At 46.1% G+C, this 16277-nt stretch overlaps 1 protein-coding gene and 1 non-coding gene across 11 annotated transcripts in view; both read left to right on the top strand.

Annotated features, from left to right (window-relative positions):
* Positions 1–16277, top strand: part of LOC135921906 (N-acetylneuraminate (7)9-O-acetyltransferase) — a 243303-nt gene that overhangs the window by 48146 nt on the left and 178880 nt on the right. For all 10 annotated transcript variants that reach the window (XM_065456310.2, XM_065456312.2, XM_065456308.2 and 7 more), the window contains exon 5: positions 3288–3393. In XM_065456310.2, coding sequence (XP_065312382.1) covers positions 3288–3393 — 106 coding nt within the window. The remainder of the gene's footprint in view (positions 1–3287; positions 3394–16277) is intronic.
* Positions 5757–5830, top strand: TRNAS-GGA (transfer RNA serine (anticodon GGA)). The gene has a single exon. It is a non-coding gene; the product is annotated as a tRNA-Ser (tRNA).

Raw genomic sequence — 16277 nt, 5'->3', positions numbered from 1 at the left:
TATAATTCTTGGCAAACACAATCAGGAATGCGCATTATATGCACTGTGCTTGTCAGCTTACATTGGCCAGACCTGGTGAGGGGGCCCTTTAACCCTTTGAGGGTCGAATTATTTTGAAGAAAACTTTCCCGGGTGGTCAAATTATTTTATTGCAGATATTGAATGTACAAGATGTATAAAGTCGGGAATAAATAGTAAAAAAAATCAGGGAACAGTATTTTGGTGTCGGCATCACTCAGAACTGCAATATGTTCAATAGTATTTTAGAGTGTGGTACTCCTTGAAACACGAGTCTCCGCGCAGCTGCAGAGAGCGAGAATACCTCATGAGCGGCGGTGATAAACGAGCTAAGAGCCGTGCCAATCAAGATAGAAATCAACTTCCGCCGCCCCTGCGATAGTGTGCCGACAAAGATAAAAATCACGTTTCGCACGCCTCCGTTGCGGCGGAACCGAAACCGCGAAAGCGCGTTGCCGCTGAGAGCGAGAATACCTCGCGAGCGGCGGTTATAAACAAGCTAAGAGCAGCGCCAATCAAGATAGAAATCAACTTCCACAGCATTCGCAAGAGAGTGCCGACAAAGAGAAAAATGACGTTTCGCGCGCCTCCGTTGCGATCACGCGGCGAAACCGAAACCGCGAAGGGGATGTGGCCGCAGTCTGCGCGACGCGCTGAAGCTTGAAGTCAATTCTGTTTATCTCCCTAAGAAGGTAGCACAAATTTCAAACGCTTCTTATAAGACCTAAGAGGTGGCAGCACCTCCCAGTAAGCGTCCATCGTCATTATGGCGCGAAATTTCAAACGGAGGGTCGAAACCGTACCCGTACGACGAAGACCTTGCGGGACAGAAAACCGGAGCCGTACATGTAAGGCTGAAACCGTCAAAGGGTTAAGGTGCAACATGTAAGTAATTATGGAAGGGTTATTTTTTCTATGGTTTCTTTATTTTATTCAATACGAAGTTAGCAAGACAGTATGTACAGGCAGGGGCAAAATATTACGAGGTCTGCAAGTACGTGCAAACTGCATTTTCGTTCCCTCTCGCGAAGCAAGCACCTAGTATCAAGACATGGCAATGCGTGTCCTTTCTTGCTTGTGTGCCTGCTAACACACTCACTTCTGTTCAGCCTGGTGTAGGAATCGGGATCAATGCAAAAGATTGCGCTACAAGAGCGGTGCCTGTTTCAGCCATTGTGGCGCCCGACAATGCACCGCATGCCCTGCCAGCCAAAACAGACACCACTCTCCTTGGGTAATATTTTGCACTCATCACGATTCCGTCAACAGGCTTGCAAAAAGTGGGTGCCTTGACAGCCACACGAGCACTAAAGGACATGCAATGCCATGTCTTGACACCAGGCGCGTGCTTTGTCAGAGAGTGCAAGAATACAGTTTTGCACGCGCTTGCAGATCCTGTATTATGTTGTGCATTAGTCCTTAGATGTGCTCCACAGCAAATTGGCATTGTATCCTGAAAAGTTGCCAAGGCAAGAAATCTGTGCTTTCGTCTTCAAGCACGCGAGAAGTCTTTAACATGAGGTATAGCTTGTTGCCACTTGCTTCACTGCTTTTAGTCCATCCCTCTGTAGCAGAACAACAGCATGGCACACAGTAAGTGTTTGTTGGTCAAGTTTCATTTGAGCTTTGCCACACATGGCAGAAAGAGAGCATAAAGCCATGCCAAGGAACTGCTCAGCTGCTGTGCCACTTGCTGAGTGCCCCTTTACTACTGGTGGTGCCAATGTGCGGTGACGGTTGGCAGTGCATGAAGCTCTCCCATAGCATGATATAGAAAAAGAAGTACTAAACCTATACAAGTTATACATGAATGACATCACCATTGGCGTATCATCTTTCATCCGATGGTTTGCGGACGACTGCATTTTATATCGTGTTATGAAAGGTTTGATGATCACAATGAACTACAGAAGGATTTAGACAAGGTTCCAGAGTGGTGTGATAAAAGGGGCATAAGTATAAATCTTGACAAAACTGCGCAGATGGGCTTTACGAGACAAGTGTCACCACATGTATATACGTATAGCATGAACGGGACAAATCTTGCATCCGTGTGTGAATATAGATATCTTGGGGTGTACTTGACCCCTCAACTATGCTGGCACCGGCATGTTAACTATATAATTGCTGAGGTGTGTAGTACACTACACACCTCGGGCCATGCCTAATGTTACATAGATTTACATTTAGGCCATGCCTAAACATTAGGCCATGCCTAATGTTTCGATACATTTCAATATCATAGAAAAACATAGATTAAAATTTTTTCACAATATATATCATTCTAAAACCGGCCTCAATCGTGATAGCTACATAAAGCCATTGGAGCACACTTCTGCCAGGCGCACTCACCCACTTAAGATTAAAGAGTATTGATGTAAAACAGAGCTTTTTAAGATGTCTTTTTTTCCTAAGACGGTCAGTGTATGGAACAGGTTGCCTAGTGATGTTGTATCGCTATCTTCAAGTGATGCCTTTGCTTCAGCCGTGTGACTTGCAATTTTTTTCTCTACTTTGTGCTTGCGTTCCCAGAACCGCTTAGTTTCGCCTCGCGCATGTGCGATTATGCTCTGCTTTTTTTTTTTTCTTGTTGTGTCGGCGATTTGCCCTGAACTGTAATTTTTTCTCTTGATGTATTCTATATTAACTGCTTTTATTTGTCAATGGTATATGTACTTCTCTCTCCCCACTGTAATGCCAAACTGGCATTGTGGGTACTGGGATAAATAAATAAATAAATAAATAAATAAATAAATAAATAAATAAATAAATAAATAAAAAACTCCCTTGACAACATTGAAAAAAGGTTGTAAAAGTGCAAAATTTTCGTATACATGTTTATTTTGTATCATTTTTTTCTAAAATATATGATACCAGGGATGTCTATTGCATTTTTCCTGATCTTGTTGAACGAAAATAGCAAAAGTCATTGTGTATTATTTATTTGTCAAAATTACAAGAAACTGTGTGTATACACATGTGCAGGAATTGGGGAATGTTCACAACAAGTTAACTCGTCATCTGCAGTTAAGGGGTTATAAGTTTGCCTACGCAGTGGCTGCACATGAGCAACGTAGCTAGCCAGTCCGCGGGACTCCAAAGGAGTGATGAAAAACTTGTTGTGGTCTCCTTCTTGTGTGGCGACAGAATTGAAGCTCCTTTATTGCAACTGGCATTAGTACAAGACGCAGTCAAGCATGTCCTGATGCAGAATGCCAAGTATGCCCACATCCCTTGAGCAGGGTTGTCATATAACAACCCCCATGCAGGCGACACAGCAGCGTGGAGATCTGGAGCTCTATCCGGCTCATCTCGGAGGGTTACCCAGGTGACTCGCCCGATGGCTTGCACACGGGGCCCCTGGCCGTCAATTACGTAAGCACACTTTATTACCAAAATGTGATGCTTTTTTTTAAAGCACAAAGACAATTAAAAAAATGACGACACCTGCTTCACTACTTGCCACTCGAGAATTACCCTGTTTCTGATATCAACTCTTCAATGTTCACAACATACGTTGAAATGCTAACAGCTTGCATTAAAGTGCAAAGTTGTGTGCACCTTCACGTTCTTTTTTGGAAGTAAAAAAATGAAGCTGCTCCAACATTGACCACCATGGTCGAGATTGTTGCAGAGCAAAGCGAGCTTTTAAAGGGGATAAGGGGAGCTTCTTTTGACGCGAGACAAGCTGTATCAAAGTGAGTCATTTCAGGCATAGAACATTGGCTACAGTACTAGCCTCAAGGTGGCATATACAGCACAAAATTTGAGGACTGCCCATCCAGGAAGGAATAAAGGTGTGCATTGCACAACCGTAAGATGCTCTTACAGTGTTTTTAGATTTCATGAATATGAAAAGCTGTGCTTCAAATGACTGCTTCAAATGTGCAGTTATAATTAGAAGATAAATTTCCTTTAATTAGTTTGAAAAGCTGGACCACAGTGCGAGTTGAAAATGTGAAAAAAGAAAAGAAAAAAATAAGCTGTTTGTTTCAAGCCTGTGTTGGAGCTGCCTGGCATTTGCCTGCAGTGAAACTGAGCTAAGGCCATCTGCTACTTTGATTCTTCCATTGCTGCATAAACCCGCGTGCCTGTAGTTTGATTTGCCAGTGCTGGCAATTGTTCACTACACAGGTGCTGTCATCCAGTAACAGGCAATAAAAGTGTGGCAGCAGCTATCTCTCTTGGAACGACAGAAAGCTGAGCTAGTTTGGTAAGGATTCATTATGCAAAAAAGAGGTGAAGCGTGCAGACAGGACACAAGAGAAGTGGACAACACGAACGCCGACTATCAACTGAAGGGAGCACTGAGGCGAAAAAGAAAGAAGACCCAAAACTCATCTGCGCAAGCTCAGGAATGGTAACACCTCGTGTCAGTTGGGTACACGTGCTGGTCTACGTGAGAGATAACTGTTAAGGCACTTAATCTCTTCCTCATGTAAAGTAATTGAAGGCTGACTCACGCACGCACTTCCACCATTATAGATATGCCATGCCTCTACCATAAGACGCGTATCTTCATTCTTATGCCTGTACAATATCACGCATTCATCTAACTCTGGTGTGCAGTTACAATCTTGGCAATGTAGGGAAAGATTAGAAGGCGATCCACCGGTCAACGACCTTTTATGTTCCATTAGCCTCTGATTGATACACCACCCCGTTTGCCCTACGTAGAACTGGCCACAGCTAAGGGGAATGTTATAAACCACACCCATACGACAGTCAGTAAAACTGTTGTTCTTATTGTGCTTCACTGGACAAATATCTGTTCGTTTTTTGCCTTTTACCCGCTCCTTTTTATTCTGTACGGCAGCGCATATCTTGCCTAGCTTATTGGGAGCAGTGAAAGTAACATTAACATCATATCTACTTGCAACTTTTTTAAGCCTGTGCGACACTGAATGAATATACGAAAATAGCCACTACTCTTTTTTTTTTTTTGCATAAGAAGCAGGTTATCCTAGTGTAGCAGTGGCCACTGGCTGAGCGCCTAAAGAAGTCGGTTTCGAGGGGGACGGACATGATTACAGAAAGCAGTAATAGTCTGATTTTCCCTTTATTAATTGCTTCTCTCCACCTTGCGGGTTTCCGCAGAACTACTACGTCAAACATTTGCCTTTGCCTCGTGTGTTGTCGACAAATTCGACTTCGCCCTGCCATCTGCTAGCCGCCTGGTTTCCTCAGATGGTAGAGCGGCTGCTCCGGAAAGGCGGTGGTCCCGGGTTCGAGTCCCGGACCAGGACGAATTTTTCTTCGACTCTGAGGCTTCTCTTCCGAGGAACCCGTATGGGTTTCCTTTGTAGCAATTGCAACGAATGGGTGGATGTCTGATTTTCCCGTTATTAATTGCTTCTATCCACCTTGCGGGTTTCCGCAGAACTACTACGTCAAACATTTGCCTTTGCCTCGTGTGTTGTCGACAAATTCGACTTCGCCCTGCCATCTGCCAGCCGCCTGATTTCCTCAGATGGTAGAGCGGCTGCTCCGGAAAGGCGGTGGTCCCGGGTTCGAGTCCCGGACCAGGACGAATTTTTCTTCGACTCTGAGGCTTCTCTTCCGAGGAACCCGTATGGGTTTCCTTTGTAGCAATTGCAACGAATGGGTGGATGTCTGATTTTCCCTTTATTAATTGCTTCTATCCACCTTGCAGGTTTCCGCAGAACTACTACGTCAGACACTTGCCCTTGCCTCGTGTGTTGTCGACAAATTCGACTTCGCTCTGCCATCTGCTAGCCTCCTGGTTAGCTCAGATGGTAGAGCGGCTGCCCCGGAAAGGCGGTGGTCCCGGGTTCAAGTCCCGGACCAGGACGAATTTTTCTTCAACTCTGAGGCTTCTCTTCCGAGGAACCCGTATGGGCTTCCTTTGTAGCAATTGCTACGAATGGGTGGATGTCTGATTTTCCCTTTATTAATTGCTTCTCTCCACCTTGCGGGTTTCCGCAGAACTACTACGTCAGACACTTGCCTTTGCCTCGTGTGTTGTCGACAAATTCGACTTCGCCCTGCCATCTGCTAGCTGCCTGGTTAGCTCAGATGGTAGAGCAGCTGCCCCGGAAAGGCGGTGGTCCCGGGTTCAAGTCCCGGACCAGGACGAATTTTTCTTCAACTCTGAGGCTTCTCTTCCGAGGAACCCGTATGGGCTTCCTTTGTAGCAATTGCTACGAATGGGTGGATGTCTGATTTTCCCTTTATTAATTGCTTCTCTCCACCTTGCGGGTTTCCGCAGAACTACTACGTCAGACACTTGCCTTTGCCTCGTGTGTTGTCGACAAATTCGACTTCGCCCTGCCATCTGCTAGCCGCCTGGTTTCCTCAGGTAGTAGCACGGCTGCCCCGGAAAGGCGGTGGTCCCGGGTTCGAGTCCCGGACCAGGACGAATTTTTCTTCGACTCTGAGGCTTCTCTTCCGAGGAACCCGTATGGGTTTCCTTTGTAGCAATTGCTACAAATGGGTGGATGTCTGATTTTCCCTTTATTCATCTTTTTTGCCTAATGAGCTATCTCTCAAGCAGCTGTTGGAGCATCTCCTCTAGTTCGTGAAGATGCAGGTGCTTATTTATATAGGATTCCTCTGTGGCATCCGTAATTTAAGGGGCCAGAAGAGAGACATCTGGTGGTTTTGTTGTGATGCACACTGTGGTTTGCATTTAAAGTCTCTGTTTCGGTACTGCGACCAAATTAGTGCAGTTTATCAACATGAGACGTGGAGATGGGCAAGAATTGCTGTCATGCATTCATATTGGCACAGTGTGTTTTGTCTCCAACAGGGTTGCTTCAGAAACATTCTTTCATTTCTGCAGGCATTGCCCTCTTTTCATCATTCTGCCACCTCTTTTGATGCAGAATCTACACTTATCTTAATCACTGGCAGCTTGGCCGGAGCAGTCACCTGGCCAAATTCAACATATATATAGTGTGAGTTATAATTACACATAAAGGAGGCTAAAACGATGATACCCTGGCAATCTCGCTAGTCGTGAGGCCAGCTCAGGGCTGCAACCCTGGCATCGTGATCTTCATCTCCTCGGAGCCCAGCCTTCGAACTTTTGAATAAGTGGAGATGGTCCAACAAACCAGGCCATTTCCACAAAACTGTCAACAATTACTGGCTGTTGTCCATACTTCTAATATTGTCAGAGGGCCTTGAAATAAATATTGTCACATAGTAGTGACAGTGAAGAAAGCAGCAGAACTGGGAATGACGAAACTAGTGTATTATCGGGCGAACCTGTGCCCTCAAAAAACATGCTACTTTCAAATAACGGCGATAGCGGCGAACACAATTGGCGATCGTCGCAAATCTCATCTGCCGGTCAAAAGCATCGGCTTTTATACACGAGTCATCGAAAGTTCCAGAGTTATCGATGGTGCCCGCATGTCTTCCAGAAAGTTCTACACAATTCTCGTCGCACGTGCAATCGGATTACACAAGCTTCAGTGACAACAGAACCATTGATAACATTCGAGAAACTTCCAATACATTGGTGCCAAAAAACGTGCACTCACCAAGAATAAAAGAAAAATAAAGAACAGACGTTTCGGGCCCGGTACGGGTCCCTTGATCACAATGAAGATGTAAGCATGAGTGCGCGGCTATTTATAGGTGACGTGGCGCAGCGTTCGGGAGTATATCTCGGGAAGATTACCCCGCGTCCTGTTTATCGTGTGTCTAGTTGATTGGATGTAAAATGATTTCTAAAAGCAAACGGGCAGATAAGGGTTTCTCCTTTGCGATGATGGCTGCCGAGTCCCAGTCAATGATGTGTCCAGTTAGTTCGTGATGTTCTACGAGGGCATTCGCGGCTGTGTGGCCCTTGCCGAGGTCATTCATGTGTTGTTTCAAGCGCTGTTTAAGATTTCCACTCTCGCCGATGTAAGACACGTCACACTCCTTGCATGGTATCTTGTATATCACTCCCGGGTAGTCCGTGTGTTTCAAAGGGTCTTTTGCACGAACCAGCTGTTCGCGAAGTTTTCGGGAAGGCATGTGGGTGATTTGTACACCGTAGCCCTTAAAAATTCGTGCAAGGCCTTCGCTTGTTCCCACTGTGTATGGACCACGCTCTTTACTGCTTCTTTTGTCGTTGCACGGCAGGGCTTTGCTGATTTGCGCTCCTGCGTTCTGAGCAGTTGTAGAGGGTAACCGTTATTCAACAGGTCCCTTTTCACAACATGTAGCTCTTGCCTAAATTTCGTAGGCAAGAGCTACAGGCGTTTCGGAATGCCCGGGAAAAGAGTGCTGCTGCGACAGATCGCTTTTGCCCAATTGAGTGCGTCGAGTCGAAGCTCAGGTACTTTCTCGTGTGCGTTGGCTTTCTGTACACACTAATCCTCAAGCCGCTTGACGTCCTCTCTATGAGGGCATCCAGGAAGGGAATTTGCCCATTGTTTTCCTCTTCAGCCGTGAACTGTATACTCGGCTTGAAGGAATTTAGGTGCTCGTAGAAATGTGTTGCGTGCCGGCGAGGGATAATGCACAAGCAGTCATCCACGTATTTTAGAAATAGCTTTGGTCTCTTCCCGAATGAAGGTAAGGTGGCACTTTCTAGATCCTCTAGAGCAATGTTGGTGCAAATGACGGACACAGAGGCTCCCATCGCTGTGCCGAATACTTGCTTGTAATACTCCTTGTTAAAGACGAAGTACGTACGTATTCTCAAGGCATACATGCGGGCGTGTCCCGCGCTGAGCGATAACATTTGTTAGACTGTGAAAAGCACTCACCCAAAAAAGGTAAACAAGTATACGTGTCAATGCCCCCCCCCTCTCAAAAAGCATCGTCGTGATGCTACAAACAGGAGAGCAAAAAACAAAAGGAGACTTGCCATATTTATTCGAATCTAGGCTGATAGTTCTTTTTCAAATAATCATATACCAAACTCTAGGGTCAGCTTAGATTTGAGGATTAAAAAAAAAAGTCGCGCCAGTTTGTAATTGAAAATGATATGGTGCATAGCTAGCGCCATCTAGAAAAGTCAGTGTCGTAGCTGCTACTAACCGCGCCAGTAGCCAACTGAAGTACACGAGCAACGGTGTCATTTTGACAAGACGGTCATTTGAGGGATCGCCCGACGTTTGTGCGCAGGCGTGAGTAAGAGCGATTGCGAGAGAGAAAATCTGGGGGCTTTTGCTCCTTGAATATCTGTCTTTGTCTAGGCACTACGTTGGAGAAGTTTCTGTGCTCGTGTTGTATACGTTTGTCCCCTAGGCATGCTGGCATTGCGGAGTGGGGTTGAGGTTGTTTACGCTCCGATGCTGGCTGCCGGCGCGGTGAGGCAGTGGGCACGGACACCCCATTTGGTGGTCGCTGTGTCTGAAGGTATGTCGGAGACACTTTCTCGTGCCTGCGGCGCTGGTGCTGAGTCAGTCATGCCAGATTAAACCTTTCTTGCTTCTTACTACACTCTGCCTTAAAAAAAAAACACTGAATTTTCTGGGGGATCAGTAGGGGCCGTTGTAGAGGCCCTGCCTGCTCTTCTGGTACAGTATCTTTGCTCTTGGCAGGCTTTTCGTGTGCTGCTGTCCGTGACTTTTCAGGAGCATTTTTTAGTGGTCCCTTTTGAATTAAATAAACGCGCAGCACCTTAGCAACCGCGATTGAACGCCGCTGCCTGATGTCATGCCGTGAGGATTATTGGGTTTGTGTCTCGCCCACGTTAGGTTAGCTTAGGTATTCGTTAGGTTTAGGTTACCTTAGGTTAGGTTAGGTTAGCGTAAAAGGCGTTAGGGTGGTGCGGCGTATTCTCACAACGGTTATGCTTTGAGGAAAATTGTCTTTTCGTCTTGGCCATGTTTGGTTAGGTTAACGTTCGGTTAGTTTAGCGTAACAGGCGTTAGGGCAGTGCGACATATTTTCATAGCGGTTGCTGGGGTATCGAGTGTCACCGGTGGCCTTTCAGCCACTTGAGTTAAACCGCGGATGCTAAGGCGCTCTGACTTCTAGATTTTCAGTATGTGTGGCCTGGCCTCTACTATGGTCCCTACTGCTCCCACGGAAACATCTCTGATGTTATTTTCAAGGTGCATCGCCGTAAGGCGCAAGGAAGCTATGATTCAGCACGACTGACTTGGGACGAGCGCCGCAGGTGCAGGACAGCCTGTCCGACACAGTGGTCGCCTGTATCGGCATCCTCGTCAAAGCGTGCAATTACCGGTGGCGATTGCATGCGTCGTTTAAGTTCTTGAAATGCATCGGCTTGCGGCATTTCGCACTTGAACTAGACATTACATTTAGTTAGATGTTTCAGCGGCTCAGTAATGCGTGAAAAGTCCTTGACAAAGTGCCTGTAGTAGGGGTACATGCCAAGGAATCTGCGCACTGCCTTCCTGTCGATGGGCTGCGGAAACTTCATGATGGCAGCTGTCTTCTGCGGGTCGGGGCAGACTCCAGATTTGCTGATGACGTGGCCCAGGAACAGAAGCTAATCGTAAGCGAAGAGTTTTTTCCAGCTTAAGAGTGGGCCCTGATGACTTGATGGCCTCTAGTACTGTTGCAAGCCGCCTAAGGTGATCGTCGAAATTTTTGGCGAAGCTGAAAATTTTGCTGCTGACTTGGGCTTGATCCCTTGGGTCTTCTCGAGAAGAGATCTGTACTATTACGGCAGCAGTCCTTGTTGCCTACGGCTAGCTCGCTGGTCCTTAGCGACGTTGGTGTTGTCCCCTTGGGTTTCGGGCTTGGATCGCGGCTTTGTAGGGGCGTTTGGTACATGAACACACTAGCACCTCCACCAGATGTCACATAGTAATCACGGTGAAGAAAACAGCAAAACTGGGAATGACGAAACTAGCATTTTATTGGGCGAACCTGTGCCCTTAAAAGCAGGTTACACTAAAAAAATGGCGATAGCGGCGAACATTTCGACGACCATAGAAAATTTGATCTGCTGGTCAAGCGCGATGGCTTTTATACACGAGTCATTGAAGGTTCCAGAGTGATCGGTGGTGCCTGCGTGTCTTCCAGAAAGTTCTACACAATTTGCGTCGCACATGCAATCAGGTTACACAAGCTTCGATGACAACAAAACAATCGATAACATTCGAGAAACTTCCAATACATGCGGCCGCGTCCCGTACTGAGCGATAACCTTTGTTAGACGGTGAAATGCACTTACCCGAAAAAGATTAACAAGTACACGTGTCAATATCAATATCTGTCTTGGTAGCTTTTCTTGTAACCACTGAACTTTAATTGAATGCCTATAGACAAAAAAAAATGGTCTATAGAATGACATTCTAGAAATTTGAAAAGGTGGCAGCGCAAAAAAGACATCGACGGAGACGAGACGACAAGGATGAGCGCTGAACTTCCAAGAACATTATTGTGAATGATTCACGAGTATACAAGTAGAACATCGGTAATTCATACTCGGTTGGTTGGGAATCCCGGATAATTTGTATTATATGTGCGGTCCCATATCTTTACATGTACTATATTTAACCGGCTAATTGGTGCGGCCAGTCTGCCGCTTCCCAGTTAATTTGCGTACTGGGCTGTGGCTTCCGATCTATGCAATAGAAGTTGCCAATCACTTAGGCTTCAACTGAATTTAAATCTACGTAGTTTCTTTATGAACATATTTCGAAGGCGTGCTTTTCCAGCTTTGTGGGCCTTGTTTTGTCTTGTCAGTTGGATCTGAGTTGGCAAACATTGTGCAACTGCTGGGTTTGTCTGCGTCTGTGCATTTTGCATTGTGAATTGTTTAACTGTGGTGTGCTTAGAAGATTCCGAAGTACAAGTCGCTGCAAGAAAAGGTTTGTTTGATTGAAGAGGCCAGCAAGTCAACGGCATCAAAAACTGCTCATGCTGAATAGCACCATGTGCCCTTGTCAATGCTGTGTAATCTCCAGAACAAGCAGAAAATACTCTACGGGTACATCAAGACGTACTCGGCAAAGCGTACACGAGTACGCACTTCTACATACACTGACGTCGGAGCTGCCTTGATTGCTTGGCTGCAGAAAGCGAACACAGCCCACCTTCTCATCAACGGGATCATTTTGCAGGAGAAAGCTAACCAGCTGGCACTGTAACTTAGCCATACAGAGTTTAAATGCAGCAATGGATGGTTCTGTTGCTTCAAGGATCGCAACAATTTAACGTTCCTTACTGTTTGTGGTGAGAGTGGCAGCGTGGACCAAAGTGTTGTCGGCGGCTGGAAGCAGCACACCGTGACACCACTACTCTCCAAGTACGATGCAGTAGCAATCTTGATGAGGCTGGTCTATTCTACAAAATGCTGCCTATGAAGACGTTCGCTGTGAAGGAGGCAGACATTAAGGGGCAGAAACAGAACAAAGACAGAATCACCAGCGCGAATATGTGCGGTGAGCACAAACTGCCGCTGCTTGTTGTTGTCAAGACGGAGAAGCCTCGTTGTTTTAAAAATGCATGACTGCCACCCAAGGAAGGCCTAATTTACAAGAACAATAATAAAGCTTGGATGACAGCGACAATTTTCGAAGAATACGTGCGCCACCTTGGCCGCAAGTTTACGGTTGCGGGGCATAATGTTCTGTTCGTTGTTAATTGCCCAGTGCACGGCAGCATTCAGAACACCAAAATTTAAGTCAGACCTTACATTCCAAATCCTTGAAGATGCTTCAAGTGTCAGAGATATGGCCAGGGTTCGCAAAGCTGCCGAGGCCAACAGACCTGTGCGAAATATGGCAAACACAAACATGCATCCAATGACTGTAGTGGCACACTGTACTGACCAAACTGCGACGGTGGACACGCAGCAGATTCTCGGAACTTGCTCCTCATTGAAAAAGGAAAAAGACATAATCACATTTAAAATGAAGGAAAACATTTCGTTTCAAGAAGTGTGGAAATGTGTTTCTTTTTTCCATACTTAGGGTACGCTGATGCGGCGCGCAAGGAGGCAACGTCGCAGCAGGCTCCCGCATGGTCCCACAAAAAGTGTGGCTGTCCTGTGCCACCAGCCCCCTTGCGACAGCATCTAGAGCCATGAAGAAGGCCCCATCGAACTCTTGTGTTCTCGTCTCTCGAGGCGAGGCTCACAAAACACATCGCTCACAACGTTCCAGTACCCCACAGGAGGCAATGGACATAACACCTATTCAGGCGGCGCAGTCAGTGCCTAAGGAATAGCAGGAATCTCTCGACCATTCTAAAAACCTCGAGTGACGGCACCTGGAAAGGGCACCGTGAGCTAATCTTCACCTTTTAAGCACATAGCGCAAACACTTTCCTCATTATGGAGACACAAATACTACAATGGAATGTTAGAGGACTTTTTCATAACTTTGACGATATTAAAGAACTCCTACACAAACATAACGCAAAGTTGCTGCTGTTCAAGAGACACATCTGTAACCTATAAACACTAACGTTCTTCGGAATTACTCCATCTTCCAAAAAGACTGTGACGAGGCTAACGCCTTCGGCAGTGTAGCAATAGTTGCAGACAAGTCTAGCTTGTCGACACGCCGCCTTTCAAACACCCCTTGAGGCAGGGTCAGTTTGGGCAATATTTTTTAATAAATTGTTCTATATATATACCCCAAACTATTATCTCGGAAAAACTGATTTCTATAACCTCATTTAAACAGCTTCCAGACCCCTACATATTTGGTGATTTTAAAGCTTACAGCACGTTGTAGGGAGACTCACGATGCGATGTGAGAGGTCGACTCATAGAAAACTTCCTCTTGAACGCTGGTGCGCGCCTCTTCAATAAGAAGGAACGAACATATTACAATCTCCATCATAATTCATATTCATCAATACAGTCGCCGACCGTTTATTCGGACTTCACGGGGACTGCGGAAATGTCCGAATAAACAGGTGTCCGAAAAAGCAGGTTTGCTTCAACCAATTGATATACCTACAGAGCCCTTCTTCCGTGTGGGCCTCGACCTCCTTGGTCCGTTTCCAATTTCCATCAAAGGAAACAAATGGATTGCTGTAGCAACTGATTACGCCACTAGATATGCCATCGCACGAGCGCTGCCAACCAGCTGCGCTACAGATGTCGCCGACTTCTTACTAAAAGACGTCATCCTGCACCGCGGCGCCCCTCGCCAGTTGCTGACGGATCGCGGCCGCTACTTTCTATCGAAGGTCGTTGATGATCTGCTCCGCTCCTGTTGTACAGAACATCAGATTGCTACCGCGTACCACCCTCAAACGAACGACCTCACCGAGTGACTCAACCGCACACTCACTGAAATGCTCGCCATGTACGTTTCCAACGATCACCGCGACTGGGACGTCGCTTTACCATACGTCACTTTCGCATACAACTCGTCCCGTCACGACACTGCCGGATTTTCACCATTTTTCCTTTTGTATGGCCGTGACCCCACCTTGCCTTTCGACACGTTGCTACCTTCCGCTGTACAGTCACCCAGCACTGGTTACGCTCGCAATGCTATTGATTTAGCCGCCCAGGCCCGAGATGTCGCCCGTCATCGCCTCAAAGTCTCGCAAGCTTCTCAAAAGCGATGCTACGACCTTCGGCACCGAGACCACCATTTTTCACCTGGTTCCCTTGTCCTTCTCTGAACGCCTTCACGTCGCGTCGGCTTGTCGGAAAAACTACTGTCCTGTTTTTCTGGTCCGTACCAGATCTTACGCCAACTGTCCGACGTGACATACGAGATCGCCCCAGTCGGTCAGCCTTCAGTGCCTACCAACGTAATCAGCGATGTTGTTCACGTCACCAGGCTCAAGCCCTATGTCCCCCCGTTAAGTGAGGCTGTATAACTTGTACAGGGACGGAGCTACCCCGCCGGGAGGGCGATGTTACGGTGAAGTGAAGGAAGAAGTTGAATTGGACTAGAAAAAGACAAACTATGGCAGTTGCCTGAACGTCATATCCATCATTTGTAAATATACGTTATTTTACACTCGTGGGCCTGCTTTCTTCCCGCAACAATATCCTACTGCTGAAGATCTTGTAGAATTTATACATGTTAGATCCCCGGGAAGAGGGACGCGACGGCAGGCAAGGAGGGCAAACTGGTAGAGGTTTCTCTCAGGTATAAATTCATATACTCGGGAATAGCTTGGAAGGCCAAGCTGACGCTCTTGGCTCTTACTTCGAGCGCGTATTCAGTTCTAATGATTATTCTGAGGCATTCCTAAAGCACAAAAAAATAGCAGAATGCAAGGCCATCAACCGCAAATGCAGACAGAACGAATTCTCAAACCTCCCTTTTAACATCGCCGAGTTGAGAGCCTTGTTGACTAAATGTCTGAGCTCTGCATCTAAACCTGACAGAATCATGTACGACATGATTAAACACCTCCACAGCGACACTCCAGTGACACTACTCACACTCTTCAATGCTATGTGGGCTGCCAGGTACCTTCCTACAGCATAAAAAGAATCCCTTGTGGTTCCAATTCTGAAACGAAGTGAAGACCCCGCATTAGTAACAAGTTACCACCCAATCGCCCTCACAAGTTGTATTTACAGACTTCTTGAAAGAATGATAAATCGGTGCCTTTTGCACTTCCTTGAGTCAAATTCTTGATCCATATCAGTGTGGCTTTAGAGAAGGGTGGTCTACAACTGACCATCTCGTGCGCATCGAAGCAAACATTCGTGATGCGTTCGTACATAAACAGTTCTTATCCGAGTTTCTAGATATGGAAAAGGTGTACGGTACAGCCTGGCCTTAACGGAATCCTGCGAGACATGTCGGCGCTGGGAATCCGCGGCAAATTGTTAAACGTTATAGAAATGTACTTACATAATCGTACATTCTGTGTGAAAATAGGTAATGCGCTGTTGCGGTTCCTCATGGAGGCGTGCTGAGTTTCACCCTTTTTATTTGTTTAGATGAACTCGCTTCGAAACTCATTACCTTCAGCCATTTTTATTCCGTGGCCGTGTACAGTGTACAGGTTGGTTACAAATTCTGTAACCTCACAGTGTGCGAGCGACAAGTGCAACTTAGCCTCAACAAAGCGTCAAATTGGGCTAAACAATATGACTATAAACTCAACCCCAACAAAAGTTATTCTGTTCTTTTTTCAACAAATAGAAGGCTCATCCCAGAGCCATTTATTGAACTGCATGGACACAAATACCCATCAACAAAAAACACAAATTTTAGGCATTATACTTGATTCAAAACTAATATTTATTGCCCATATTAAATATGTTAAGAAAAAATGCTTAAAAATGGTGAATGGTCTTAAGATTTTATTGCACATAGCATGGGGTAGTGACAGAAAGGGCCTCGTGAACCTGTACAAGAGCCTCATGCGTACATGTTTGGACTAAG

This window comes from Dermacentor albipictus, chromosome 1, assembly GCF_038994185.2.
Source record: "Dermacentor albipictus isolate Rhodes 1998 colony chromosome 1, USDA_Dalb.pri_finalv2, whole genome shotgun sequence".
NCBI classification, from domain to species: Eukaryota; Metazoa; Arthropoda; class Arachnida; order Ixodida; family Ixodidae; genus Dermacentor; species Dermacentor albipictus.
This window is presented reverse-complemented; position numbering and strand designations above follow the sequence as displayed.